Genomic DNA, 27,739 nt, shown 5'->3' with positions numbered 1-27,739 from the left:
TGCAGTTTGCCCCTGTGTAATAAATTTCCATAGTGAATACAAATTCTAGTTTGAGCTACAGCTACCTCTAGGAAGTGTATGCGCACAGGACATGGAGGCAATGGCTTTCCCCTGTTCTTTGTATGCAGCATCCCATTAGGACAGGAGTAGCCAAAGGGCAACGCTGGGGCTACCTGTCACGCTGCCTTGCTGTTTTTGCAACCTTCGTCCCATCAAACTCAGCCCTATACTAGGGAATAAGTCCATTGGGTTCAGTGGGATTTGCTCCTGATTCTTAATGTTGCACTTGGCCTTTGCATCCCAGCTCCAAACTGGATTGAATGTCTCGCACATCTCTGCCTGCTCTGGAGAAGCAACACTTTCCCTTGTTCCTTCCCTACACATCTCTCCAATGGCCTCTTCCTCCTCTTCCCCAACTTGCCCCACTCTCCTTGCCTTCCCTGCCAGATGGCCTATACTGCCCCCTAAATCAGCCACTAGACAGGCGAAGGGCTGGAGTTGTGCGCTTTCCCACCCTCACCCCACCCACAGCATTGAGACTGGCCAAACTGCCATGTTTTTCTTCACTCCCCATAAGAGACCTCACAATGCTCTGTCCAGAACGTTATCTAAATGGACACTAAGGAGGGCTGGAGGCGGAGGGAGGATCTCGGCCATAATGATAACACTCTTCTTCTCCCCTCACCCCAATTTTTGGGGGGCAGAGTTAGTTAACCTGTCGATTACACACCCGCACATGAGCGGGACTGAAATGTATTAGCTTTCTTTCCTGTCCATTGCAGCCCCAAAGGTGGCTTACGATAGAGTACAGTTGAACATCCAATCCGCTACATACTCTCCAACTGTCCCAGTGCGTCCCAGTGAATCCTCTCCTGTCCTACGTTTAGAACTGCTTTTAAAATGTCCCAGTTTCTCGCTCCGCATCCCACTTTCCCTATTTGTCCTCAGCATTTGGTACTTCCATTGGTACAGACTGAATTCAAGGTATAAATGTAGTTTGACCGTAGTTAGCTCAGCAGCGGGTAGAAAGGGGAAGAGACAGCAGAATCGTGCTCTTCCCAGTTGGCTCAGACAAAAGCAAACTGCTGCAACCTCTCCTAGTTTGCCTGCGCTTTCTCCTTAATAGCTTTTGCCATCTTGACCACACACTGGTGTTGTTTGGTCACCTGTGTCCTGGTTTCCACCTATGCAATGTTCGCAGGTACAAGCTGTTCAGAGGAAGGAACTGGCAAAACCACTTCTAAGTATCCTTTGCTTAAGAAAATCCTATGAAATTCATATGGTTACAGGCAACTTGAAAGAACATAGAGCCGGTCAACGCTGGCCGGAATACTCCAGGCTGTTCTCAGAGTATTCTGGCCTCAAGGCTTCCCCGAACATTGAGTTTGTGGTCAATTCAACAACAAACCTGCTCTAATGAGCAAGACTGAGGTTGCATGCTTCCATCCTCCCTTGTAGCAGGCAAGCTGGTGCCCTCTGAATTTGACTATAATTCCCATTAGCCTCAACCAGTATGCCCAGTGGCCATGCTGGTTAACAGTCCCAAACTTTGAAACCTTGGACTGATAGATAGCTTCTAGTTCTGTTAAGAGGATATGTTGTCGAGGGTTGTGTTGGAGATGCTGAAAGGCCAAGATCTGAAAGGTTGTCCTATAGAAGCGTCCACCCTAAAGCACCCTGTTTTACTCTTAAACATCTCTTACAGCCAAGCAGTTCTTCCTAATGTTGACACGGAATCTCTTTTCGTGTCATTTCAACCCATTGATTGGTGTTCTAGTCTCTGGAACAGCAGAAACAAAGCTCACTGTGGTCAAAAACACACTGCAGAAACAATCCAGTTTGACACCACTTTAACTGCCTGGGTTCAATTCGAGGGAATTCTGGAAAGTGTAGTTTTGTGAGATATTTCGCTTCCTCTGTCAGAGAGCTCAAGTGCCACAATATCCTACAATTCCCAGGATTCCCTAGCACTGAGCCAGGGTCTCAAACTGGGCTATTTCTGCAGTGTGTTTTGGACCTATATATATGTGACAGCCCTTCGGACGATTTAAAAGTGGCCTTCAGCCTGCTCTTCTCCAAGAGACCCAGTTCCTAAGTCGTCTCTTGCTTGTGGATAACAAATTCTACTCATTTCAATGGGAGCGATCTAGGTTGGACTAACGTTGGATTTGTCCTTATGCAAAAGAATGATACTAAATTTGGGTCTTGTAGACATGTTACAGACTCTGGGTGCTGTGCATACAGAGTATTACTGGGGTTTTTGGTTTGCATCGAGTGTACATCATTCTTAGTCTTACCTACCGACTTCGATTGTCGGTTTCCAGGCACACAAACTCCAATAACACTGTTTTTCTCTTTTTCCTTTTTCTTCCTTACTCCTTCTTCTCTTCCCCGGTTCACCAATTTCTGCCATGCGCACCCAGACTCTGTTGCAGGTGAGTACCAGTTTGGATTTACTTTCTCTTGTTGCTGACATTGGCAATAGGTTTGGGTTGTGCTTGTCTGCAAATGGGCTTGCTATGGGGTTATTTCTCTAATGTCCTACCATTAGGAATGAGAAAAAAATCCCAGTTGCTTTGAGAATCTCAGTGTAGTTGTTCGCTTTGCGCCTCCTGAGACGTCCACAAGATGAAGCACGGTTTTCCTCACTGGTTTGCATCTTCGTCCCAAACGTTTCCGTATTTGCAAGGCTTGCAGTTTTGTTTCCTCTGCGTGAAATCATGCATACATTTGTTAAAAAACGCTTACAAAGGAAAAAAGTGCACAAATGCAGAAAAGGTATGCAAAATGAGAACATAAAAGAAGGTATGTAAATAAATGCATACGTTCCAGAAGACGCACGCCAAAAAACATACACATTTTCCTCTGGGAAAGAAAGAAAAGTCCCACAACCAGATATGAATGGAATGGAAATGCAGGTGTGACTTTGGAGAAAAGCAACAAACCACTGGCCCATCTTGCCTGATGTTTTCTATTCTGGCGGTGGCAGACGTTAGGTGGAAACCTTTTCTGGAGCCACAATCTGAGTTCATTGAAGCAAGGGATGGGACATGGGACCTTGTGGACGTGCGCACACACATACGGCACAAACCCCTTCCCAAAGGATTTAATTCTTGGTGGTGCTTCCCTTATGATAGCTAGGGCTTATGAGCGTGGCTTGTTACTTTTGTGCCTAGAGAACAATAGTCAAAGTGTGAGACAGAGAAGGAGAGGCTTGGAGAACCTTCAAACGGAATCTGGATTATTCTTTTCATTGCATGTGACTACTGAAGCACTCTTTCCCTGCTCCTTTCTTTTTCTTCTCCCAGGGGAACTATTATGCGTATTCCCACAAAGACCATCGTTCTGGACTCCTTTTATCACGCCATAAACTGCCTGTCTCCTTGTGGGTTGTACCCCATATTCCTTTCACATCTCAGAAAGAACGGTTCCATTTTGTTGATTTATTCCCCATTGGTAAACCAGCTTTGCTTAAACAGACGTCAAACCAACCCCAAGCTCCACTCATAAACCCTCATCTCGCATGCCCTCCAATGCGCAGGCATTTGAATTTTTATGGCCTTCCTTTAAATGTCCTGACAGCTGGGAAAGTCAAAAGGGAGAAGAAAGGGAATAACATGGTGTTTGCTGCCTAACGGTTTAACTTGTTCAGAATCTTCCTAAGATATAATGCAGAGTATGGCCTGTTACAGACTGCCAAAATAAAGCTGCTTTGGGTCTCTTTGGAGGTATGCTCTTTAAATGATGCATGGGTCCTAAGAGTCCGGAGGTCGCGCCAAAGCCACACTCCATTCCTAAGCACTGGAGGGCAGCTTTGGTGCAGCTTCCGGATTCTTAGGGTGCATGCATCATTTAAACAGCATACCGCCAAAGAGACCCGAAGCAGCTTTATTTTGGCAGTCTGTAATAGGCCTATGTTTTTGTTGTGAATGGGTAAACCGGCTTTGAACAAGTCTATAGTTTGCTTGTCTTTAGAGAAATCCATCCGAAATGGTGCAGGACTTGAACCAGACATCCATTTCTAAAGGGTAGCATGTGCAATTCACAAGGTGACAGGGACAGTTGCCAGTTAAGATAGATCCAACGGTGGCTCTTAATATATACATGTTTTTAAATGTGTACATTATTTGTCACTTATATTAAAATTTCTATCCTGCTCTTCCAGCACCTATGGATTATTCCATAGTGGATGTCACAAAAATACAACAAAAGCAGAGACCGCAGAAAAGCATAAGCTTTCCATAAAATGGCCGTTGACTATACTGGTGGCAGGCATTCTGCATTGGCCAAAAACATCTAAGTGAGACTGCTCATCTGCCATGCTGTTTTTCTGCACCCCAGATTTCTCTGGGTAACCTTTTTCCTGGCCAAGAAAAAAACATTGCTTTATCCCATTGTGGTCCCCAGAAGGTCCTGGGACAGAAAAATCCAGATGTGCTGGAGTGGCCCACCTTAACCAGCATCAACAGTGGTGAGGAATGCTAGGAGTTGCAATGCTAGGAATCCCAACTTGGGACAAACTGGAGTTCAACAACATCAGGAGGGTTACAGAATTCCTGTTCTGGTTGGCGAGACCAGGGATGCAATGTGGGTTTTTTTGCATTCAAAGCAGGCAAGCCCCCGTCCAGCTCTAATCCTACCTCTTACATGAGACCATCTTAAATTAGGCCAGACTTTTGTACATCTAGTGCAGGACTATCTACTCCAGGATCTACAGCAGAGAAAGGTTTAACCCTTTTAAAACTGGAGAGGCTGGGGATTGAACCTGAGACCTTCTGCGTGCAACGTAGGCATACCTTTGAGTACAAAAGAACAAATAAAAGATGGGCATTGCTTTAGTAGCGCCCTGCTTATTAACTCTTAACTCTGTGCCAGAGAACAGGACACAGAACAATGGATGCAAGCTCCAGGAAAAGAGATTCCAGCTCAATATTAGGAGGACCTTCCTGATAGTAAAAGCTATTCGACAGTCGAAGACACTGCCTTGGAGTGTAGTGGAGTCTCCTTCCTTAGAGGTCTTTAAACAGAGGCTGGATGGCCATCTGTCAGGGATGCTTTGGCTGAGAGTTCCTGCATGGCAGGGGGTTGGACTGGATGGCCCTCAGGGTCTCTTCCAACTCTGTGATTCTATGATTCTTTCATCTGAACATGGGAGATCTGTTTAGATACCCTGGGCAATGATCGCTTTGCCAGTAAGGCCAGTTAAGGTGTACTGGTGTCTGTGTCCTTCTAAAGCAGTGATGGTGAACCTTTTAGGAGCCGAGTGCCCAAACTGCAACCCAAAACCCACCTATTTATTGCAAAATGCCATGTAACTCTGGCTTTCTAGTAACAAACTCTGGCAAACTCTGTGCTGGGACGATGGCACATGTGCCCACAGAGAGGGCTCTGAGTGCCACTTCTGTCATGCGTGCCATAGGTTCGCCATCACTGTTCTAAAGGGTGAGATGCCTTAATGGTGGATCAGAGGCTATGAAGCACAACATGATTTGCCAGGTTAATGAAGCAAAGATAAATAAAAACACCAATGCAGATTAGAGCGAATGCTCTTATTTTCTCAACAACATTCTCTCTCTGTCTCTCCTTATATCAGTTGATTTGTGGAGAATTTCATGATTCTCCTCTTCCTCCAGAATGGACTGGAGCATTGCCCACAGCGTGTGGATTGCGAATGTGTGGGAACAGAGGAGGGGTGCGTGTGCCCATTGGGTTGATTTACTGGGGAGGCTTTCAAAATAAATAGGTAAACCAGCTGGCCATATGGCACTGCTTTATTGCAGGTCCAGCTTTGGCTTGGCCAAGGAGGGGGTCCCTATCTCCCCAAGTGGGATCCCAGGGATGATGGCTGGTTGCAGATGGATGGGGAAGGAGGATACAATCTTGATGGAAAGTGCTCTTCCCGAGCAGCTTTCCAAATTCTCTGGCGCGGGTCAAAGGTGGTTTTTGCCTCCCCCTCCGTGACTCGGTTGTGTTTTCTCTTGCCTCTCCATCCCAAGATGACAGTTGTATGTTAATGAGCCGTTGTGCTAAGCTGATTGACTCTGAAAGAGAAGCCCCAGGCCCCAGAAAGAGGAGGAGGAGGAGGAGGAGGAGGAGGAGGAGGAGGAGGAGGAGGAGGAGGAGGAGGAGGAGGAGAAGAAGGGGTGGGCAGGTGGTCCACAAACAGGGGTCCGACACTCTCCCTGGTGCAGCCCACTCTGACCGGAGGAGCCAGAGGAGAGGAGCAGTACTTGGAGGGATTAAAACAAAGCAAAACGTGTGGGTGTATATGTGTGTAGTGTGTGTGTGTGTGTAGTGTGCATTTGGTAGCCGTGGACGAGAAGGAGGCAGAGGCAAAGAGACCCATTCTCTGCTTCTGGCTCTGTGTGGCATTCCCACTCCGGTGCATGATCTGACACCAGACCGAAAAGCACGGGCATCATGAAGATTTTTGGCCGCCTTGAGTATCTCCTGGTAAGGAATTGCGTTTATGGGGAAGGCAGCTAAAAGGGATGCAGGGTTACAGTTTTCAGGTTGTTGTTTCATGCTCTTGTGCCGTTCCCCCCTGTATCCCATGGTGTCCGAAGGTGGTTTGGAAAAGGCCAGTGGCGTGTGTGGCTTTTAGTGAAGCATCTGTGGAGTGAGACGTTCCCATTTTGTGGCTTTGATCCTCTGGACTCCAACTTGGAATGAGACAAGAGTTCTAGTTTTGAAAGGGCTCTTCCAAGTGACAGATCTGGATGGCCCTGGAATGGACTCTGCATGTTGTTGGTCTTGCTTTTTGATGCTGTTGTACTCTTTTGGATGTACAAAAGCACAGCCTTCACACGTGAAGTGTGAGGAAGCTGTTGTACAACATATCTCCATCAGATTGTTTGTCCATGCAGCTTCATGCAACTTGAAACTGGATCTTCCAAGTCCCAGTCTGCTTAGATGGCAGTGGCTCTTCTGAGTCTTTCTCATCCCCTTCTACCAGGTCTCTTTAGGTAGAGATCGAACCTGTATAAACCTTCTTTATACAAAGCATGTTCTCTCCCCCAGAAGATCTCTTTTAGGAAAATGCCTTATACTGAGTCAAATGGTCGGGCTTTCTCCGATCAGCAAATTTGGTGTATCATAAAAGGGTTACAGATCGTTAGTTATTTAGTCGTTTTTTAAATTGCGACGGATCAGGACAGATATGTATGGGATACTTGGCTAGAATAAATCCCTTGGCTTTTGTTACAGTGGACCATACTTTGGTGAGAAGGGGCACTACACTGCTTTTCTACTCAAATTGGGCAGTGTTTCTAATACATGGGGTCTCCTTCTTTGGAGGTTTTTAAGCAGAGGCTGGACGGCCATTTGTCAGGGATGCTTTGATTGAGAGTTCCTGCATGGCAGAATGGGGTTAGACTGGATGGCCCTTGGGGTCTCTTCCCACTCTATGATTCTATGGTTCTGCCGCCTTGGTTGTGTTATGGTCAGACAGTCATTCTGCCTCAATCTGTCTTGTCTCCTGCACTCACTGCCTGGGTTTTCTTGCAAAGGGCATGCACTTACTATGCAGTTCTTTTTAACTAGAGATGGGATCAAATGCAAGGCAGGCACTTTACAACCACCAGGATCAAGAGTCAGGGGCCTCTTTGGGTCGACAGGGCCACCTTTCTGTTTTGTCTTTGTGAGTCTTTCCCCCCCAAACCATCTTATTGAATGTGATTGCTTTCATTCTTTCCACGCATGGGCGACTCCGCATATGCAGCTGACGAACTGACCTGCCACATCCAATGTTTTGCACTGTGGCGGACGTCACATGGAACTGGAAATGGAGAAAGAAAGAAACCGAGTGAGAAAAATAAAGGGAATCAGAAAGCAAGAGCGTGTTGAGAGGCGAGAAGGAATCTTTTCACTCTCCAGGGCTTTGTGTGGGTTCACACATAAATGGAAAGTCAGATTGTAATGTGTTGAATGCTGGTTTGTTGCAAAGCATTGAAAATTAGCTTTGAGGGCATAAAACCAACATGGTACTTGCAATGCTATCAAGATTTTTGGCCCTTTCCCCCTTGCAGTCATATAATCATAGAGTTGGAAGAGACCTCAAGGGCTATCTAGTCCAACCCTATTCTGACATGCAGGAACTCTCAATCAAAGCATCCTTGACAAATGGCCATCCAGCCTCTGTTTAAAGACCTCCAATACACTCCAAGGAAGGTGTGTGTTTTACTGTTGAAAAACCCTTAATCTCAGGAAGTTCCTTCTAATGTTGAGCTGGAATCTCTTTTCCTGGAGCTTGCTTCCATTGTTCCGGGTCTAATCTCTGGAACAGCAGAAAACAAGCTTGCTCCCTCCTCAATATGACATCCCTTCAAATATTTAAACCTATGATATCCCGTCTTTCTCCCAAAATAGGATTCGAGGCAGCTGGCCACTGGTTTTTCGGTTTCCACCTCTATCCCCATTGGCCACTTCAAAAGCATTGCTATTTTGGAGGCTGGGTGCACCAACGCCACTTCCAACCCCAAAGGGAAGAATAGGGGAGGCTGCTCGCCTTTCTTGGACTCTGGTCCCTCTTTTGTGGTGGCATTTTGTGTTTCCAGGGAAACCATTCTCTGGTGTCATTTTCTTTTTTCCCCTCTTTGAAAAAGTGCTCTCAGCCCTTGCCTGGGATGTATAAATTCAAATCAATGGGGGAATGGAAGCCGAGTGCCTCTGGGATGGGATGACGCTGTGATTTATTGAAGTGACATGAAAGCAAAGAGAGCAGATGAGAGAGGAGGTTTGCAAGAGGTTCTGAGTATGCAGTTTGGCAGCGGCTGCTTTATTGAAGCCTCTTGTTTGCTGGCTCTCCAGCTAATTTTTCAAGTCAGCAATTTCTTTTCTTTTTTAAATATTCCCTCCAGTTGGGATGTGAAAAATTCTGTTTCTATTGTGTTGCTCTTCTCCAAATCCTACCGACCTTCTTGTCCAAATCTTCGTTCATATCAGGTTGCAAGACTGAGTTTTCCCCGCATGAAAATGTGTATAGACATTTTTCTAGAGCCCCTTCTGTGCGCACATGTGCCATCACCCCAGCATAGAGTTTGCAATAAATAAGTGGGTTTTGGGTTGCAGTTTGGGCACTCGGTCTCTAAAAGGTTCGCCATCACTGTCTTAGGCAAAGCCACCTTTCTTTGGATTGGGGGTCCCTTGGCAGCTCTTGTGAGGCCATGACTCATCCGGGTCCCCATGGCGCCTTCTCCGTCTGCCTCCTTCCCTTCATTACGACACTTTCCTGGAGCGCCAGCATCTTCCCGCATGGAAATAACTCATCCTAATGAGAGTGAAGGGCCCGCTGCTTAGCAACCAGCCTTCATCGTGGACCTGGATGCTGCCATGTGGGCAAGAGGCACTTAAGTTAATGACGGCTGTTGGTGCTGCATTTCCCATTTCTGAGAATGCTTGGGTGGGGAAATGGCAGTGGGGGCACTTCTTGGGTGCTTACCCTCAAAGGAGTGCGGAGAGGAATCAGGATTAGAAGGATCTGAATACGATATTTATGTACGGAGACAGTGAACTTCATCCTTTACATCCTTTGCTACATGCCCCTAAGCTTTATCCTAGACTGGTCCATGAGTCCCTAATTATGGCCCCAAAACTTGCCCTCGACTTATACATGAGGTCAACTTATAGTCAAGTATATTTCTATACCACTATATAGTGCAGTGATGGTGAACCTTTTAGAGGCCGAGTGCCCAAACTGCAACCCCAAACCCACTTATTTATTGCAAAGTGCCATATCCCTCTGGCTTTCTAGTGACAAACTCTGGCAAACTCTGTGCTGGGGCAATGGCACATGTGCCCACAGAGAGGGCTCTGAGTGCCACTTCTGGCATGTGTGCCATAGGTTCGCCATCACTGATATAGTGCTAGGCAGTCTCTAAACAGTTTACAGCGTTAAGCCAATTGCCCCCAACATAGAGCTCCTAGTCTAGAATCATAGAATTGTAGAGTTGGAAGAGACCCTGAAGGCCATCCAGTCCATCCCCTGCCATACAGGAATACAGTGGGCCTTTGGTATCCACTGGGGTTTGGTTTCAGCCCCACCTGCTGTGGATACCAAAATCCACAGATGCTCCAAGTCCCATTATATACAATGCCATAGCAAAATGATATCCCATATAATATTTTCAGACCGTGGAGAGTTGAATCCACGCATAAAGAATCTGTGGATATGGAGGGCCAACTATACACAGGCAAAGGACTCCATGGGACAGATGGCCATCCAGTCTCTGTTTAAAGACCTCTAAAGAAGGAGACTCCACTACACTCCGAGGAAAGAGTATCTTCCACTTTCGAACAGCTCTTACTGTCAGGAAGTTCCTCCAAATGTTTAGGTGGAATCTTTTTTCCTGTAGCTTGAATCCATTGCTCTAGGTACTATTATCTGGAGCATCAGAAAACAAGCTTGCTCCATCCTCAATATGACATCCCTTTGAGTATTTAAACATGGCTATCATGTCACCACTTAACCTTCTGGCTTAGAAATGTAAGAAATGAGGCACCAGTTTAACCTCTCAGGGATGGAAGGACCAGATCCTGGGGGCAGCTCCTGAGAAGGCCCTGTCCTGTGTTTCCCCCAGATGTACCTATGAGGGTCCCCTCCAGATCTACTCTTTGAGGGAACCAAGCGAAGGGTCTTGCCTGAAGATCCCAAAACAGAGGCAGGCTCATATGGAATATGCACCTGAGCTGTGAAGGGAACATATTTTTCCACACACACTATGTAATTCAAGATTACTTTCCATTGGGTTGGATTCAGACTTAGGCTGCAGTCCTATACAGACCTCCTGGGAGTAATCCTCATTGAACTCAATAGGGTTTGCCCCATGTCCTAAGATTGGTCTGCATTGTGGCTGAATTTCTCCTCTGTCCTTCTGCTCACTTCTCGCCTTTCTTCTCCTCTTGTAGCTCTTAACAGTCTTTCTTATGTTTGGTCATATGCTTTTGCCATTTGGCTTGTCTTTGTGCCTTTAGGATTTCTCATACGATGACTCCAAAGTGGAATTCAATGTCGATGCTCCAAATGGAGTGGTGATGGAAGGCTACCTCTTCAAAAGAGCAAGCAACGCTTTCAAGACCTGGAACCGGTAAGGCATGTCCTTGAAAGGACACGAAACAGCGCGGTGCAGTGGTTAGCGCAGGCAATAGGCAACACTATGCCTTCCAGATGTTTTGGGTCACAGGTCCTATAACTCTCAATCAGTGCAACAAATTGTCAAGGAATATGGGAGCTCTTGGTTCTTCTTGGTTCTGCATTCACCCTTTTTGTGACTTCATGCATGAATGTCCAAAGTAAAATGAGTCCAGAATCCAAACATTTTCTGAATTCATAATTTGGCAGCACTTGGCCTGATCTAAAGTATGTTGGAATTACATGTTAAAATAGAGGTGGGCTACTCCAGCAGGTCTGCAGGCCACTGAGACCCTTCATTTTTTGGTGCATGGACTGCCAACAAATGGAGGGGGGCACATGGCCAGAGGCAGCCATCTGGCTTTGAAATCTGGTGGGTTCTTTTCAAGAAATTTGGGCTTGTGTGACCTATTTAAAAGTGAGTTGCATCTCCTGGACACCCCTAGGAAGAGGCAGTTCACTATTTAGGGGCCAGAAAAAGTGCATCACAGGTGCATCTAAGACAAACATGCTACTAAGGCCTCATTCTCACATTTAAATCAGTTTGCGATCCAGATTGATGGATTGATTCGACAGTGGAACGTGGTTCACACTGCATTTGCCTCCATCACATTTTCTTCTTCTCGTTCACGTTGACCAATGATTCAATTCCAAAGGGACCATCTTCGGCGGATGATCATCTGATCATGTCATTTAAAAAATCGATTCTGAACCGTGTCCTGTTCACACTTGCTCTGAATCGATTTATTGCAAAAGACATGGGAAAAAATGGGTCTAGCGCATGCTAAATGGGTCTAGCGCATGCCCCCCTCTCCAAACCGCTTCGGCGATTCGGCTCAAATGTGAACAAGAGTCATTTAAACCACTTCACACCGGTTTGCAAACCAGTTTAAAAATGCAGTGGGAATGAGGCCTAAGACAACCATGTGGCCATATACCCCGCCTTGAATCCCATTATGGGAGAAAGGTGGGATGTAAATCCTTGAAACAAATACTATATATACTCAACTATAAGTCAGTCTCATGTATAAGTTGAGGGCAGGTTTTGGGGGTAAAATTGTGGATTTTAATAGGACCCGTGGATAAGTCGAGGGTAAAACCTAGGGCCTTATAACAAAGGATGTAAAAGACAAAGCAAAGGAAAAAGATGCCAAAGGACTTGCACAATTCCAGCAGACATAACTATTTGTGCTTAAACTAAAGGCTGGATAGATGAGAGAGTAGAAGGGATCAATGCTTCCAGGGCATATGCATATGTGCATACACACACACACACACATACACACATAATACAGTATATATGACTTAAAATGCAGTACTTTTGGACCTGTTACAGACTACCAAAATAAAGCTGCTTTGGGTCTCTTTGGAGGTATGCTCTTTAAATGATGCATGGGTCCTAAGAGTCCGGAGGTCGCGCCAAAGCCACACTCCATTCCTAAGCACAGGAGTGCAGCTTTGGTGCAGCTTCCGGATTCTTAGGATGAATGCATCATTTAAACAGCATACCTCCAAAGAGATCCAAAGCAGCTTTATTTTGGCAGTCGACTCAGGTTTTTGGGGTCACTTTTTTAACCAACATTTCTAGACTTATACATGAGTATATACAGTACATATTTTCCCCATCTCTGCTTTAAAACTGGTCCCGGTCATTTTAGTTGCTCTTGCCAGAATCTTTTCTAGTCCTTGTTTAATTCAGGAGGAAGAGAAATGATTTTTTGCTTCTCTCCCCCCATCTCCCTCTTCCCTTCCCTGCCCTCTTCCTCTCCTTCTCTGTCTCCATTTGTCTCCCCAGGAGGTGGTTCTCCATCCAGAACAGCCAGCTGGTGTACCAGAAGAAGCTAAAGGTCAGGAAGGCCGCCTGGGATGACATTAGCGGATTAGCTGGCTTGTCTTGATATCTTGTTGTTCAAGGGATTGCGGAGCCATTCTCTGTGGGGTGGAAGGAAAGGGGACAGGTCAGAATAATAATCCCATGCTAGTCCGGTCAACACATGCATCCAGAATGGGTTGCAGAATCCTCCACTTTGGATACCGCAATCCGTCTTGGAATTCGGGTGCAACAGAAGGCATTCATGTCGCTCGATCAGTGCTCCAAAGGGAACTGCAGCATCTCAAATACATTCTGCAACCCACTCTGGACATATATTTACTAATGCACAAACTTATATCTTGCCCTTCTAGTGCATACACATCACATAGGGCAGTTAATGACATTGCTATGGAATTGTTAGGAAAACCAGTAGCAAAATACAATGACATTACAAAATCAACATTATAAGAAAAATTGGCAGATACAGCAAAACAACAACAATGACCAGTGAGTAAAACATCATTTTCCAAAGTCACCCATTGGCAATGCTGACTGAGGATGCTGGGAACTGTAGTCTGAGATAGTAATTGCCCCAAACTTTGGTTAGGCCAAAACAAAACCCCTCCGGCAAATCTTACAATGTCAAGGATGCTGCTGCTGTTCACACTTGGGTCCCGTTCTTTCCCTTGGCTGCATCTGCACTGCAAAAATAATCCTGCTTGGCACACTGTAATGGTTATGGCTCAGTGCTGTGGAATTCTGGGACTTGTAGTTTCTTGTGGCATCAGAGCTTGTCTCACAAAACTACAGTTGAACCTTGCAGCACAATGAACCATGGTAGTTAAAATAGTGTTCAATAGGATTCTACAGTGCGGATGCAGCCTAAGTAGTTCAGATCAAGCACAGTATCCATTTATTTATACATTATGTATTTGGGGAATAGACACCTAATAGATTGCCCTGGAGAGAAATAAGGTTCACTCCCCTGTGAATGCTAAGAAAAACAAGGCAGAATAGCAAATACAAGCTCAACAAATAGTTCTTAAATGCAGCTAACTGTGCTAGTGTTCTTTCAGCTATGAATGGCTCCCAAGGGCCATTACACTGATGGCCACCTCTTCTCCTTCCAGGATGTCCTCACGGTGGTAGTAGAAGACCTCAGACTTTGTACCGTCAAGCCCTGTGAAGACATTGAGAGGAGGTTTTGCTTTGAGGTTGTGTCTCCCACTAAGTAAGTTGTACAGGCAATCTTTGATTTCCTTCTTTTCTTTTCCCCCTTTTGTATTATCCCAGTGTGCTTTATGGAGTGCATGAAGTCAGGTCCTTGCCCCATGGAACTTGCAATCTAAAATTCAACAGAGATAGAGGAGGGAAGGTGAGATGGAGTAATAGCAATAGCAATAGCAAGTGCATTTCTGTACCACTTCTCAGTGCACTTAAGCACCCCCTATGCAGTTTACAATCTGTAAGCCAATTGCCCCCAGCAAGCTGGGTACTCATTTTAGCAACCTCAGAAAGATGCCAGGCTGAGCTCTGGCTGGTATCGAACTCACAACCTTAGGGTTTGTGAGTGAGTGGCTGAAATATGGGCATTTGACCACTGTGCCACCAGGGCTCCTGGTAAACAGGGAGACATTGTGCTGCAGTTCCAGATACACATTGCCAACCTTCGTTGCAGGATGAGGATGTTAACACTACATTTGAAAAATAAGATATCCACCTTCTTTTATTGTTATGTAAAAATCACATTACTCAATACAAAGAGTGGGAAGATTTTGTTTTTAAAGAAGTGAAATAATTCAAAAATGGTGACTAAAATGGTGAAGGGTCTTGAAACCATGGCCTAGGAGGAACGACTTAGAGAGCTGGGGATGTTTAGCCTGGAGAAGAGAAGCTTAAGAGGTTATATGATAGCCCTGTTTAAATACTTGAAGGGATGTCACATTGAGGAGGGAGCAAACTTGTTTTCTGCTGCTCCAGAGACTAGGATCCGGAGAAATGGATGCAAGCTACAGCAAAAGAGATTCCACCTCAACGTTAGGAGGAACATATTGACAGTAAGGGCTGTTTGACAGTGGAACATATTTTCTGAGAGTGTCATGGAGTCTCCTTCCTTGGAGGTCTTTAAACAAAGGCTGGATGGCCATCTGTCAATGGGGATGCTTTGATTGAGATTTCCTGCATGGCAGAATGGGGTTGGATTGGATGGCCCTTGCGGTCTCTTCCACCTCTATGATTCTATGGAAAATTTCCCAGATGAGCATTGGTTGTGGCATTAACAATAGTACATCACCAATTGTAGTTTTAAGGGCTTGGTTGTGTCTGTGAGTTAGGCTGAAATGTACCACATGGATGGAAGGTGCATAGAACGTGTCCCTCACCCCATCCTTTGTGGAAGGTGTGTGTGTGTGTGTGTACGCATGCATCTCCTGGTCATGCTATTCAGTATTTCAGCTTGAGAGACAGGCAAACTGTGTTTTCTGTAACCGTTCTTATGGTTTGTAACATGTGTCTCACTGCTTCTTCCCTTGACAGAAGCTGCATGCTGCAGGCTGATTCCGAGAAACTGCGTCAGGCGTGGATCCAGGCAGTTCAAGCTAGCATAGCCTCTGCATATCGAGAGAGTCCTGACAGCTGCTACATTGAAGTGAGTTTACGCGTTATGGTTTAGAGATGCCAATGGTCCCATTCTGCTTTGAAGAAGAGATGTTGCTTCTGAATTCAGAAGCTTTCACAATTATTATTAAAGTCCCAAACTGAATGGACGTCCCAGCTATCTCCACTAGCCAAATTCAATAAGCCCAGCTATTTCCAAGCACACTAAGGTGCATGTACATGTCGGTGTTAAAAGATGAGACGCCTGTAAGACAAAGAGGTGGCTCTGGTAATCCAGCATCAAATGTGGTTCGATATGTAGGGATTCAAAGTCCTGTATCACCACCTTGTGAAAGAATTTGGTAGCACATGCATTTGGTAAATTGTGGTCCCAGAACCTCCTCCAGATACCTCAACTGATGGATATTAAAATCCTATTATTTACAATGGCATTGTAAAATTGTGTCCCTTATATAAAATGGCAAAATCACGGCCCTCATTTTGTGTCCCTTCCCGCCAGAGACTGGACCGGACTGCCTCCCCTTCTACCAGCAGCATCGACTCTGCCACTGACTCTCGGGATCGCAGCGCCAAAGGGGAGACTATCTTGCAGAGGGTGCAGAGCATACCAGGGAATGACCAGTGCTGCGACTGTGGGCAGGCAGACCCTCGATGGGCGAGCATCAACTTGGGCATCTTACTATGCATTGAATGTTCAGGGATACACAGGTATTTTATAGACGCGCAAGAGCTTGGGCAATTCATAGTATCCTAGAGTTGGAAGAGACCTCAAAGGTCATCCGGTCCAGTCCCCTGCCATGTAGGAAGACACAATCAAACCATTCCTGGCAAAAGGCCATCCAAACATTAGTGCCACTCTATTCTGCTTTAGTCAGGCCTCACCTAGAATACTGTGTCCAGTTCTGGGCACCACAATTCAAAATGGATGTCGAGAAGCTGGAGCAATTCTAGAGGAGGGCAACCAAAATGGTGAAGGGTATGGAAATCATAAAGCCTTATGATGAGAGGGAGCTGGGTATGTTTAGCCTGGAGAAGAGATGTTTAAGAGGTGATATGATAGCAATGTTTAAATATCTGAAGGGATGCCATATTGAGGATGGAGTGAGCTTGTTTTCTGCTGCTGCAGAGAATAGGACCCACAGCAATGGATGCAAGCTACAGGAAAAGAGATTCCAGCTCAACATTAGGAGGAACCTCATGACACTAAGGGATGTTCGACAGTGGAAGATATTCCCTTGGAGTCTGGTAGAGTCTCCTTCCATGGAGGTCTTTAAACAGAGGCTGGATGGCCATCTGGCAGAGATGCTTTGATTGTAAGATCCTCTTGTCCATCAACCAGTTCTGGAATTATGCCTAGCTGGACACAAAGACCAAAATGCAACCTCACTGGCCGGATGTATTTATTTCAAGTTAGATGCTATATACTTTCCAGTGTACGCACAGTGTGGGCAATGTATTATTATGCTTAATGATGTGTTGCAGATATTGAAGCAATGAGGTGGCTGGTAGAAGCCATTATTTTGTACTGCAAGCCAGCCACTTGTAGCATTCCTGTTTTTAAAAATTGACATGAGAAGTGACAATATAATGTGAGTTAGTTAAAAACAAACTATAAAGGTAACTGTTTGGGGGCACGTAAGTGTACTGTAAGTCAGTACCTTAAAATAACATTACAAGCTTTGGATATGTATAAGTACCAAACAGATGTTGAATTTTATTAATGTTCCTCTGGGTTGTGTTTCCCTTCCTTACAGGAGTTTGGGAGTTCACTGCTCCAAAGTGCGGTCGCTCACACTGGACTCCTGGGAGCCAGAGTTACTGAAGGTAAAGACCAAACTTCAATACCAAACAGAGATGGATGGAAAGGAATGCAATGGTTAAAGGATAATTGGAAGGAATGGCATTCTGTTACCAGGGAGGGGGTCACCAACAAGTCCTTTTCTGTATTAGGTTCCTGCCGCAGCTATGGCTTTGAAACAGAACATTGTGGGGAAATGAAGGTGCCGGCATGAGGGTTAGGGAGGAGAACTGACTTAAGCTTTTAACACTTTGCCTTTCTTGCACGCTTTCCGAAAGCTGATGTGTGAGCTGGGCAACGCCACCATGAATCAGATCTATGAGGCACAATGCGAGGAGATGGGACTCAAGAAGCCCACCGCTGGCAGTTCCAGGTAGGACTTCATCCAACTCTGTCGGTTCTTGTGAAAGGTCTCACAGTTCTTTACTGGACTGGCAAGAACTCTCCATCTTCTTGCTATGGCCTGTTACAGACTGCCAAAATAAAGTTGCTTGGGGTCTCTTTGGAGGTACGCTGTTTAAATGATGCATGCATCCTAAGAATCCGGAAGCTGCACCAAAAACTGCACTCCAGTGCTTAGGAATGGAGTGTGGCTTTGGCGCGACCTCTGGACTCTTAGGACCCATGCATCATTTAAACAGCATACCTCCAAAGAGACCCGAAGCAGCTTTATTTTGGCAGTCTGTAACAGGCCTTAGTCACCTGTGTTTTTTAGACTTTGGAAGTAACTTATTACAAACAACTTGTTATTATTTCCATTACATCCTTATATAGAGTCAGACCATTACTTCATATACTCCCCTGTTGTCTCTTCTGGTAGCAGTTCCTAGGTTCTCAGGGTGGAGTTTCTTCTTTGAAGCTCCCTGGGTGATTTTGGTTTAGCATCTTTCTTTCCTCCGCCCCAATAATGCATTTATTTGTTGAGATGTTTGTACCTGGACTTCTAAGTTAAATAGCTTTTAGTGCAACATTCAAGCTCAGAAAAGCAAAATGAAGTACAATAACAATAAGATCAAAAGTAGTAAATTAACCAACCCCAGTTCTAAGAGAAGAATAGAAGAGCTGCAGCTCTGTTAGAATGCGTGTTTTGCATGCAGGAGGTTCCAGGTTCAATCCTTGACTCTACCGGAGCCCTTCCACACTACAAAATTGTATCACTATGATTCCACTTCAACTGCTATGACAACATCCAGTGGAATTATGGGATTTGTAGTTTGGGGAGGGGGGTTTATAATCCTCAGCCAAAGAGCTCTGGTGCCTCACCAAACTGCTTTAAGCTTCAGCCACAGAAGTTAAAGTGGAATCATGCTGCTATCATTGTGTAGTGTGAAAGGTCCCTAAGTTGGGCTTGGAAAGACGTCTGTCTGAAACTCTGAGAGTGATTGTTATGTTAGCATTGTCGACAACACTAACCTACACAGATTCATGTCTGAATTCCTATTAAAGAAGTCTAACCTTTTCTTTATTGGAAATATTCAGACACAAATCTGACTTTATTGTAGAGCCATAGCTCAGTGGAAACATTGCAGAGTCAAGGGAGGACAGTTAGCAAAGTGGATGTTTTCCTGGGCATTATTTGTTTTAGAGAACATTGGTTACCAGAGGCAGAAATAGCATGGAGAAATTAGGAGCTTTGAATGCTTGCAACAAGTATGTTTGAATTCTCTTTCACAGGCAAGACAAAGAAGCTTGGATTAAAGTCAAATATGTGGAGAAGAAGTTCCTGAAGAAGCTGCCATCTGGGGAGGCTCTGGCTGAGCATGAAAGGAAACCACGGCGCTGGAGTGTGAAGAAGTGCCAGAGGCGCAACAGCTCCACGAAAGCGCCCACCGCGCGCAGGAAGTACCGGCACGAGGCAGGAAACGCATCGCCGGCAGCACACTCTTCAGGTGGGGGACCCATTTTAATGTCTTCTGTATCCTCTCCTCCACTTGCCTATCTCTCAAAGCCTGCATCCACACTGGAGAAATAGCCTGTTTTGGTGCCGCTTTAGCTGCCCTGGCTCAAGGCTATGGAATTCTGGGAGTTGGAGTTTGTTGTGGGCCCAGAGAGGAGCAATTTCTATCAGCCTTCACTGGAAGGAGCGAATGAGGCAGAATAAATAAGGGACCAAAACATATGGTCCAAAAGCACTGCTTTTGGACTGATTTGAGAGCATGGAGTTCAGAAGATGCACCCCCCCCCCCCCCCCCGGATCAGGCTGAAGCCGTGCCATGGTGGCTCAAAACCGGCCATAGAAGGAGCACAAAAGACGTTCTCCTTGCCAGCGGTCCATTGCAGACTGCGGCAGGACTGCAGCATCTGATTGCCATGGTTGGAGCGGGCAGAGGGTGCTCCAAGGCACCCATCTGCTTGAGGCCAAGTAACAGGACCACCAGCTCATTCCAGTGCCTTAAGAGCCAGTGCAAAACTGTATTGCTAAGGACAGATTAACAGTACCAACTCTGGAAGAGACAAGATGGCAGGAATATGGGGCCATCGGCCCAGATCAAGAAATGCCTTAAGGGAGAAGGGTAATTTCACCAGAAAAGTACCATTTGGTCGCCTCCTCCATCCTTATGCTGCCTCATTGAATCTTACCAGTCGCATCCTGGTAGAATAAAGTCACCCCTTGGTTTTAAGTATACCATTAATTGGGTATAGTTACCATTTATCCTAGTTTAATTAACAGATTTAGCTGTATGATGCTGCACAGTCAAATTTGGGATCAGGCTTGGAGCAAATTGGATCTGAATTGAAATGGACCCAAACTGGATCCATGTCCAAATTGCCAAATCAGGCTCTGAACTGTCCACATCCATAGTATATATTCTGTGTGCCTGTGCTGGGAAAACAAGGAAGTAACTAACTATAACAATCTCTCTTTATCGGCAGCGGCCACCTTGGAAAGGAAATTCCGGCGAGATTCCCTCTTCTGTCCCGATGAGCTGGATTCCCTTTTCTCCTACTTTGACACAGGAGCTGGAGCTGGGCCACGCAGTAAGTAGACCTAAACCATCCATCATTTGTCTGCCAGCTGCGTCTTTCCCTCCTGGCACTTTTTGGGCACGGGCATTGAGTTGAAACAGCAGTGTTTTTGGTTTGGAGAATTGTACACTCATATGCGGGCAAACGTTTTATGAAAGACAGAAGAAGAGGTTGACATAGGAAATTGTTTTCAGAAACCTCCACCTATAATCTTTGCCCCCCATCCTTCCATTGCACCTTTATTATTTCCCCTCATCCCCAGCGTTTGCTATTTTGGTGGCTGGGCTTATATCTCCCCTCCCTCCCATCTTCTTTTATGCCAAACCTGTGCAGTTGGCTGGCATTTTCTCTCCCTTCTCCCCTTCCCCCATGTCTTCATTTTGTCCTTCAAGGGAAACAAAATCCATTCCTGACCGCTGCATTTTTGAACATACAAAAAGAACGACGTCAGATGCCTCTTTGACAATGAACTCCCCCTGACGTTCCGTCCACCTTCCTCTTAGGTGGCAACCACGTCTCAGTGCCGCACCCCCTGGCAGCCAGCCCAAGGAGTGACAGTGGCCATGGTCCCGCTGGGAGCGGTTCACCGTTCCTCCTGGATGGAGGTAAGGGGGATGCCTTAACAATGTAGAGTTGCAAGAGCGTGTCTGGCTGTTTTAGCCAAGCAGCACCTCCACGTTCGGAGGCAGTATACCTATACCTTGAGGTATCAGATGCCCATGACAAGCAGGGGTGCTGTGACCATGGGGTTTGTGCAGCCTCCTCAAGGCCTTAGTTGTGGCTCCATAGGTGCATCAACCTGGGATCTTCTGCATGCAAAGAAGCTGCTCTGTCGCTGAATTACGAATTCAGGGAAGGATTTTTTTCTTTGCTCCTTCAGCAGCTTCCTGATCTCAGTTCCCTTCCTTGCCCCCCAGCCCAAGAGTTGGCATTTGTCTCCTGGAATAAAGCATACACCCATGTGCATTCATATTGATCCTTTCCCTCCCAGTTTCAAAGAAATCCCACTGGAGGTTGAGGTGTGAAAATTACATTTGAGTGTTCTGCAAACTAGGCAAATAAATAAAATAGGTATAATTGCTGTTCTTTGAAATGCTTTGGAAACAACATGGAAAGTCTCTGCCAGTAACCCTGCAGCATGTCCTTAGTCACGTCACATTCCTTTTCTGGTGCTTTTGGGTTTCCTCGCTGCATTGTGACCAGCTATCCGGCAGCATTTACCAATCGTTGTACCTTGGTACAATCGATGGAGGCAAGAGCTGAATGATTTGTCACTTACTGCTTCTTTTGAAACACAGAGAGTATTAGAAGCACACACTTTAAAGCAGATAAAGGCAACTTCTGGAGGTTCAGGGCCTCATTGCTGTCCCCCCCTCTAACTCACCAACTGCCACAAATCATTAACTAATAATAGGATTGCTGCCACTGCTATTGTTACTGCCAAAGCTCAATGGAAAGTACGGTAGCTCTTCACAGCGTCAATGGGAACCAGAATTCAGAAGTGCCCTGTAGACCACATGCGATCCCTGGACCATAATTTGACTCTGCTTTAAAGTGATTTCAGAATCTATGCAGAAAGGATCAGCAAATGAGAGTACTTTTATGGCATCATGTGTAACCCTGTTCCAAACGGCTCTTGGGTACCATTTCTGACAGTACAGTAGTTTGATCCCTTACAGATGTTCTTGCAATGCTATGCCTGCTCCAGAAGATGGGGCTCTGGTATTCTCATGTCTTATCACTTAACGAGTAGCCAGAAGAAAGAAAGAAAGTGGAGGGACATATACTGGAAAGTCAGTGTACCTGCATATTAAAGTGCATTTTGTTTGTTCCTTGTTGGCCCTGCAGGTCTAAGCAGTGACAGCGGACTTGGCGGCAGCACTGACGGCAGCACTGATGTCCTGGTGTTTGGCTCAGTGGTGGACAGTGTCACAGAGGAAGGTAGGCATTGCAAGCATGGATGGATGGAAGCAGGATGAGTGTCCCCTAATAAGTAGGGGACAAATATTTGAATAGACTAAATGCCCTAAAGGCACCAGATCCCAAAGTGCATTCTGTTAACTGAAAAAGGGAGAAAGGAAAAGGAGTGTAATCTTGGTCTTCCCAGTAGACTCAGGCAAACGCAAAAGGCTGAAGCCTCTCCTAGTTTGTGTGTTCTTCTGGTTTAATATGTTTTTGCCACCTTGACCACACTCTGATGTTGCTTGGCCATACTTGTCCCAGTTTTCATCTCTGCAATGATGGAGGGTACAGTAATAGCCTTAAAATAAACTTCCCAAGTGGGAGCTTATTTTTCCACCAGAGGAAATGCAGCTAGGGAAGGAAGGAAGGAAGGAAGGAAGGAAGGAAGGAAGGAAGGAAGGAAGGAGAGTGTGTGTGTGTGTGTGAGAGAGAGAGAGAGAGAGAGAGAGAATGGGACAACTCTGGTTGCATCCAATTTTGTCTTTCACCTTATCCTCTATGGACATGCCAAACCCATGGCAGCTTTTACCAAAAAACCATAAGGCCGTTTGGAAAACATTCACCTCCACATTCTCATGGGATCCAGGAAGAAGCCCCCATGGAGAAAAGAGGCTGGAAATATACAGTGCACCCGTGCCATATGCGGGCACACTATATGTGGTTTCCAGCTTACGTGGAAGCCGCATGACAATTAAAGTAATGGTGCACGCATGCTGCCCCAAGCCGCAAGCATGTGCCCATTGTTTGCAATGGGCCACGAGCATACGTGGATTTCCCCTTAAGTGGAGGGATCCGTAACGTATCCCAGTGTAAGGGAAGGTCCCGTTGTATAAGTGATAGAGCCAATGACCAGGCCAGTCAGGGGAAAGAAATAGGTCTATAATTTACTTGAAAGGAACAGAGGTAGAAAGTAGGTAGGTAGGTAGGTAAGGTTTAAGGATTTGGCTTCTGGTGCCAAAGATTCATTTGGCAAAGGACGCTGTGGTGAGAAGGACGACAAGTTTGGGCATATGCAGTGCAGGGGTGGGCAGCTTCTCCGAGGCCAGGAGTTGCACCCGTATTCCCGCTACCCACTCGCTGGACCTGGGAATGCCACAGTTTCCTCCGTGCCCACCTCCATTGTAAAAATAGAGAGCTATCAGGGGCAATTTTGCAGTTTCCCCCCTATTCACACCCATCCTGTCTGTTGTAAGGCTTTTTGTAAATAGGGAGTGACTATAAATAGGAGGATTTTTGGGTTTCTTAAAAAAGGAGGTAGTGCGTTTTTGGGCACAAGGTGGGCATTGAATTGAGCCGCTGGATGGGGCTGCCTATGGTTGGCAAGCCACACTTTCCCCCTCCCTGATGTAAAACATGCCTGAGCATTGGGTCACCAATGCTAATGTCTCATCGCAGTCTATTCCTCCCTGACTGCGCCTGCAGAATGCGAAGTTTCAGAGGAATCCAGCGGAGAAGCAGAAATCGAGCAAGAGGCCTCTGACCTGGAGGACCTGCGAGAGCTGCACCCTGGCCTGTTGGTTTACAAGGCGTCACGGGCCAGGAACCTGCCCATCATGGCGGAAGCCTTGGCACACGGCGCTGACGTCAACTGGGTGAACGACGAGGATGAGAACAAGACCCCCTTGATCCAAGCTGTAATGGGGGTAGGCAATAGGTTTATATTATGCATTTGCGTCTCTGGAATAGAACCAGTGGCTTCATCCGTCTCTTTTGCAATGTAGATCACAACTAGTCTTTTTTCAAATGTTATCTCCCCTGTTCCCAGAGATATAACTATCACCATTAACAGTTAATGACCTCCGAATACTTCAAACATTCCCTTTTCTTAGGCTGGTACCATCATCACAAGAAGTCTTTGTGCAGCTGGTTTTATTTGAACGGTGATTTAAGGACTTTGGTTTAAACACAAGAACTTATTTAACCACATCGGAGCGCATTTATAAAACCCAGCCATCACTAATAAAATATCTCCATTACATTTCTTATATCTCTTCTAGTAAACCTGTTTTAAACCAAACTTATAACAACTTATAAAACCTTGACAATTAATTTCTTTAATTCTCTCATAAATAGGCATTTATGATCTTATTCGTTTTAATACTTACTAACACGTGTTTTTATTATCAGCCGATCAACTAAGAGCAGATAATGTTTCCCTATATAACATTCTCATAAGCAACTTACTCTCACAATAAAACAAGCTTTAGAAGAAACTTATAACTGTAAAACCAAATATAATATTATATAATCCAACAACATGTTAACAAATCCTTATATAACTGTTGCCCCATAACTGCCCCACTTGCAATCCATACAAAGCCTTCGCTCTCCCCTTAATTTCTAATACGCTCTCATAAAAATCCCATAACACAAAACTCAATTCTGAACTCTGAATTACCTTGTCTATAATAACATAACTTTTATTAAACATTAAACTTAAGGATAACATTCAGAAACAAAATCATGTCAGGATTAATGCAATCCTGACTCTCTTATACAGTCCTCAGATGGCACTACACATACACAAATCTGTACCAGCTTGAAAGCTGGCGTTAGATTTTGCCCTAGAGTCACCATAAGTCAGAAAAGATTTGAAGGCATACAACAAGAAGTAGTGATGCGATTCAAAGCTACAAGATTTTCTCAGTGCTTAATGTAGCTTCGTAGCCTTCCACAGTTGCAGTCCCTGATCTAAGAATGGCAAGCTCCATGTGCTTGCTGTAAAAACAGGGTAGGCATTATGGAGGAATTTACTATAGACTAGGTTTTCTCTTAACAGTTCCACCACTGTCTTGGCTAAAGCAGGCATTTCATGTCTGCTACTTAACTTTCCTCCATGACTTCATTTTTCTTGTTATTGTGGTATGCCTTCAAGTCGTTTCAGACTTATGGTGACCTTAAGGCAAACCTGTCTGGAGCAGAGAGTGTGCGTCTTGCCCAGGCTCACCCAGTGGGTTTCCATGGCTGAGCAGGAAACCAACCCTGGACATCTCCAGAGTTGTCCAGTGCTCAAACCATGCTGCCCTTTTCTACTATTTCATTAATCTCCACTCATCCATCTTGGTGTAGTCTGAATATTGCAGCCCCATAGTTTTGTAACTGCACACCTACTTCATAACCAGAAGATTCAGTTTCAACTCTTGCCATCTCCTAGTTGGCTGGGAAAGGCCCCTGCCTTAAACCCTTAAAAGATGCCACCAGTCTTTTGGCTGTGCTTTAGATGTGTATTCCTGAATGGCATTTGGTTGAACTCAGTTGTTTTTGTGTTCCTTTCCAAATCTGTAATTCTGTGACCAAAACTCTGAATGCTCTTAAGGCAGCTTCTTCTGTCTCTCCAATGTTAAAACTTGTTCAAGTCTATACATAAACCTGAGATTGCAAACTCATCTCTCTCCCTCTCCTGTCTTCTCTAGGGCTCTTTGATAGCTTGTGAATTCTTGCTCCAGAATGGAGCAGATGTTAACCAAAGAGATATCCGAGGGCGAGCGCCTCTGCATCATGCCACGTATTTGGGGCACACTGGGTAAGTAAGCTGCTGTGCATTCTGGGGTGCAGCCACAAATGCTTAGATCCAAGGCACTGGGGTGGGGTCTGGGGTTGTGACGACCAAAAGCAACACCGGGGGGAAAACATCTTTCCCCACCCCATGTGAACTGTAGCAGCATGATCCTTTTACACTTCCCTGTGACTTCTTGTGCCCCTTACATCCTATCAGTGTGTAGACAACCTGCTCTGCATGTCATGACATATGGTTATAAATAATAGCGCTGAGTCCAAAAACCGTAGCAGATAACATCTGAATGCTTTTCCTAAGCAGAAAACCTCTGCAGATGTTTCCAAAGGGCAGCTGCCTTTGGTGGGGCAGTGGCTACCATTCCCCGACCCCATTGAGATAGTCTGTGCCATCTGGCCCAGTTTTCTGATCTGTTAAGGTCATTTTGAATTTTGATCCTGTCCTGGGTACTCCTCCTAATGCCCTGTATTTCATCATCCTAGTCATTGCTAAAGATGTTGAATAGCACTGGGCCCAGGACAGAGCCACTGGTCACTTCTTTCCAAGCTGAAGAGCAGCCATTGCTGGGCACCCTTTGGGTTCGGCTGGTCAACCAATTACAAATCCATTTAATGGTTACATCATCTAGCCCACATTTTACTAGCTTGTTTGAAAGGATCTCTTTAGGGACTTGGTCAAAAGGTCTTACAGAAACCAAGATACACTGCATCCTAATTTCAGTAAGGCCTTTGCATATTGAGTCTGCAGCTAAAACACTTTTGGGAAGTTGGAGATGCAAGAAATCTTTTTCTTTGCCAGAGACCCAGAAAAATCACACCCACCCAGTGGAGATAATCCTAAAATGCACACTGTGCAATTATGGCACTGTGGTTGCACTTTAACTATCATGGCTCCATCCTACAGAAGCCTGGGATTTGTAGCTTGGTGAGGCAGAAGAGATACCTGGCAGGGAATTCTAAATACCTCCCAAATTGCAAATCCTAGGATTCACAGGATGGAACCATAGCCATTAGTAATCTCAAAATGCTAGAAATGCGTAGTGTGAAAGAGACTGTAGTTTAGCACAGATTCCTATGAAAGTATAGCGCTTGGGAACGTCAGTTTTTTAGACTCGAAGTCAGGGAGTCACCAGGCCATGCTGTCTTGGGATTCTGGAAGAAACCAACATGACAAGCTCTGAAGTACTAGAGTCATAGGTCTGATACAGACAGGCCAAAATAAAGCTGCTTTGAGTCACTTTGCAAGTATGCTGTTTAAATGATACATGCATCCTAAGAGTCCAGAAGCTGTACCAAAGCCACACTCCAGTCCTAAGTACTGGAGTGCAGCTTTGGTGCAGCTTCCAGACTCTTAGGACGCATGCATCATTGAAACACCATACCTCCAAAGTGACCTGAAGCAACTTTATTTTGGCCTGTCTGTATAGGGCCATAGAATTATAGCGCTGCACTAGATCAAATGCAAGCTATTAAAATGTCAAAGTGCATTACTGCAGTGCTCCCTTCCCTTATATGGGGGATCTGTTCCGGACCCCTCAGTGTAAGGGGGAAATTGCATATGCTCATGCCCCATTGAAAATAATAGGGTGCGGGCATGCGGCGCCGTGTGATGCACTCACCATGGGCACATGTATCGTTTATTAGATTCTTATGCAGCTTCAGCATATGCTGAAAGCCGCGGAAGTGAAGCCCACTTATGGCATGGGCTCAATGCAATTCTGTTAAGGTTATTTTTTACACCATGGGTCATATCTAACATTTTGCTTTTTTAATATTTGGCAGCCAAGTCTGCTTGTTCCTAAAGAGAGGAGCCAACCAACATGCGGTTGATGAGGATGGGCAGGACCCTCTCAGCATCGCGGTCCAGGCTGCTAATGCGGACATTGTTACCTTGTAAGTAGACCACTGTTACAAAGGGATGGATTCAAACCTAGTTATGTAT

General features: G+C 45.4%; 1 protein-coding gene across 1 annotated transcript in view; it reads left to right on the top strand.

Moving 5' to 3' along the window:
* The window catches only part of ACAP3 (ArfGAP with coiled-coil, ankyrin repeat and PH domains 3), a 121,179-nt gene that overhangs the window by 74,499 nt on the left and 18,941 nt on the right, over window positions 1–27,739 (top strand). Inside the window, exons 10-24 of the mRNA XM_089534288.1 lie at window positions 2,424–2,435; window positions 10,972–11,084; window positions 12,924–12,975; window positions 14,072–14,172; window positions 15,477–15,588; window positions 16,057–16,265; window positions 17,312–17,381; window positions 17,634–17,728; window positions 19,030–19,244; window positions 20,230–20,334; window positions 20,826–20,927; window positions 22,171–22,263; window positions 23,707–23,927; window positions 25,698–25,807; window positions 27,580–27,690. Of these exons, the coding sequence (XP_089390414.1) occupies window positions 2,424–2,435; window positions 10,972–11,084; window positions 12,924–12,975; window positions 14,072–14,172; window positions 15,477–15,588; window positions 16,057–16,265; window positions 17,312–17,381; window positions 17,634–17,728; window positions 19,030–19,244; window positions 20,230–20,334; window positions 20,826–20,927; window positions 22,171–22,263; window positions 23,707–23,927; window positions 25,698–25,807; window positions 27,580–27,690 (1,721 nt within the window). The remainder of the gene's footprint in view (window positions 1–2,423; window positions 2,436–10,971; window positions 11,085–12,923; window positions 12,976–14,071; window positions 14,173–15,476; window positions 15,589–16,056; window positions 16,266–17,311; window positions 17,382–17,633; window positions 17,729–19,029; window positions 19,245–20,229; window positions 20,335–20,825; window positions 20,928–22,170; window positions 22,264–23,706; window positions 23,928–25,697; window positions 25,808–27,579; window positions 27,691–27,739) is intronic.

This window comes from Sceloporus occidentalis, unplaced genomic scaffold (genome assembly GCF_023333645.1).
Source record: "Sceloporus occidentalis isolate IW3139 unplaced genomic scaffold, rSceOcc1.0.p SCAF_8, whole genome shotgun sequence".
In the NCBI taxonomy this organism is placed as follows: Eukaryota; Metazoa; Chordata; class Lepidosauria; order Squamata; family Phrynosomatidae; genus Sceloporus; species Sceloporus occidentalis.
Note: the sequence above shows the minus strand (reverse complement) of the source record. Positions and strands in the feature narration are given on the sequence as shown.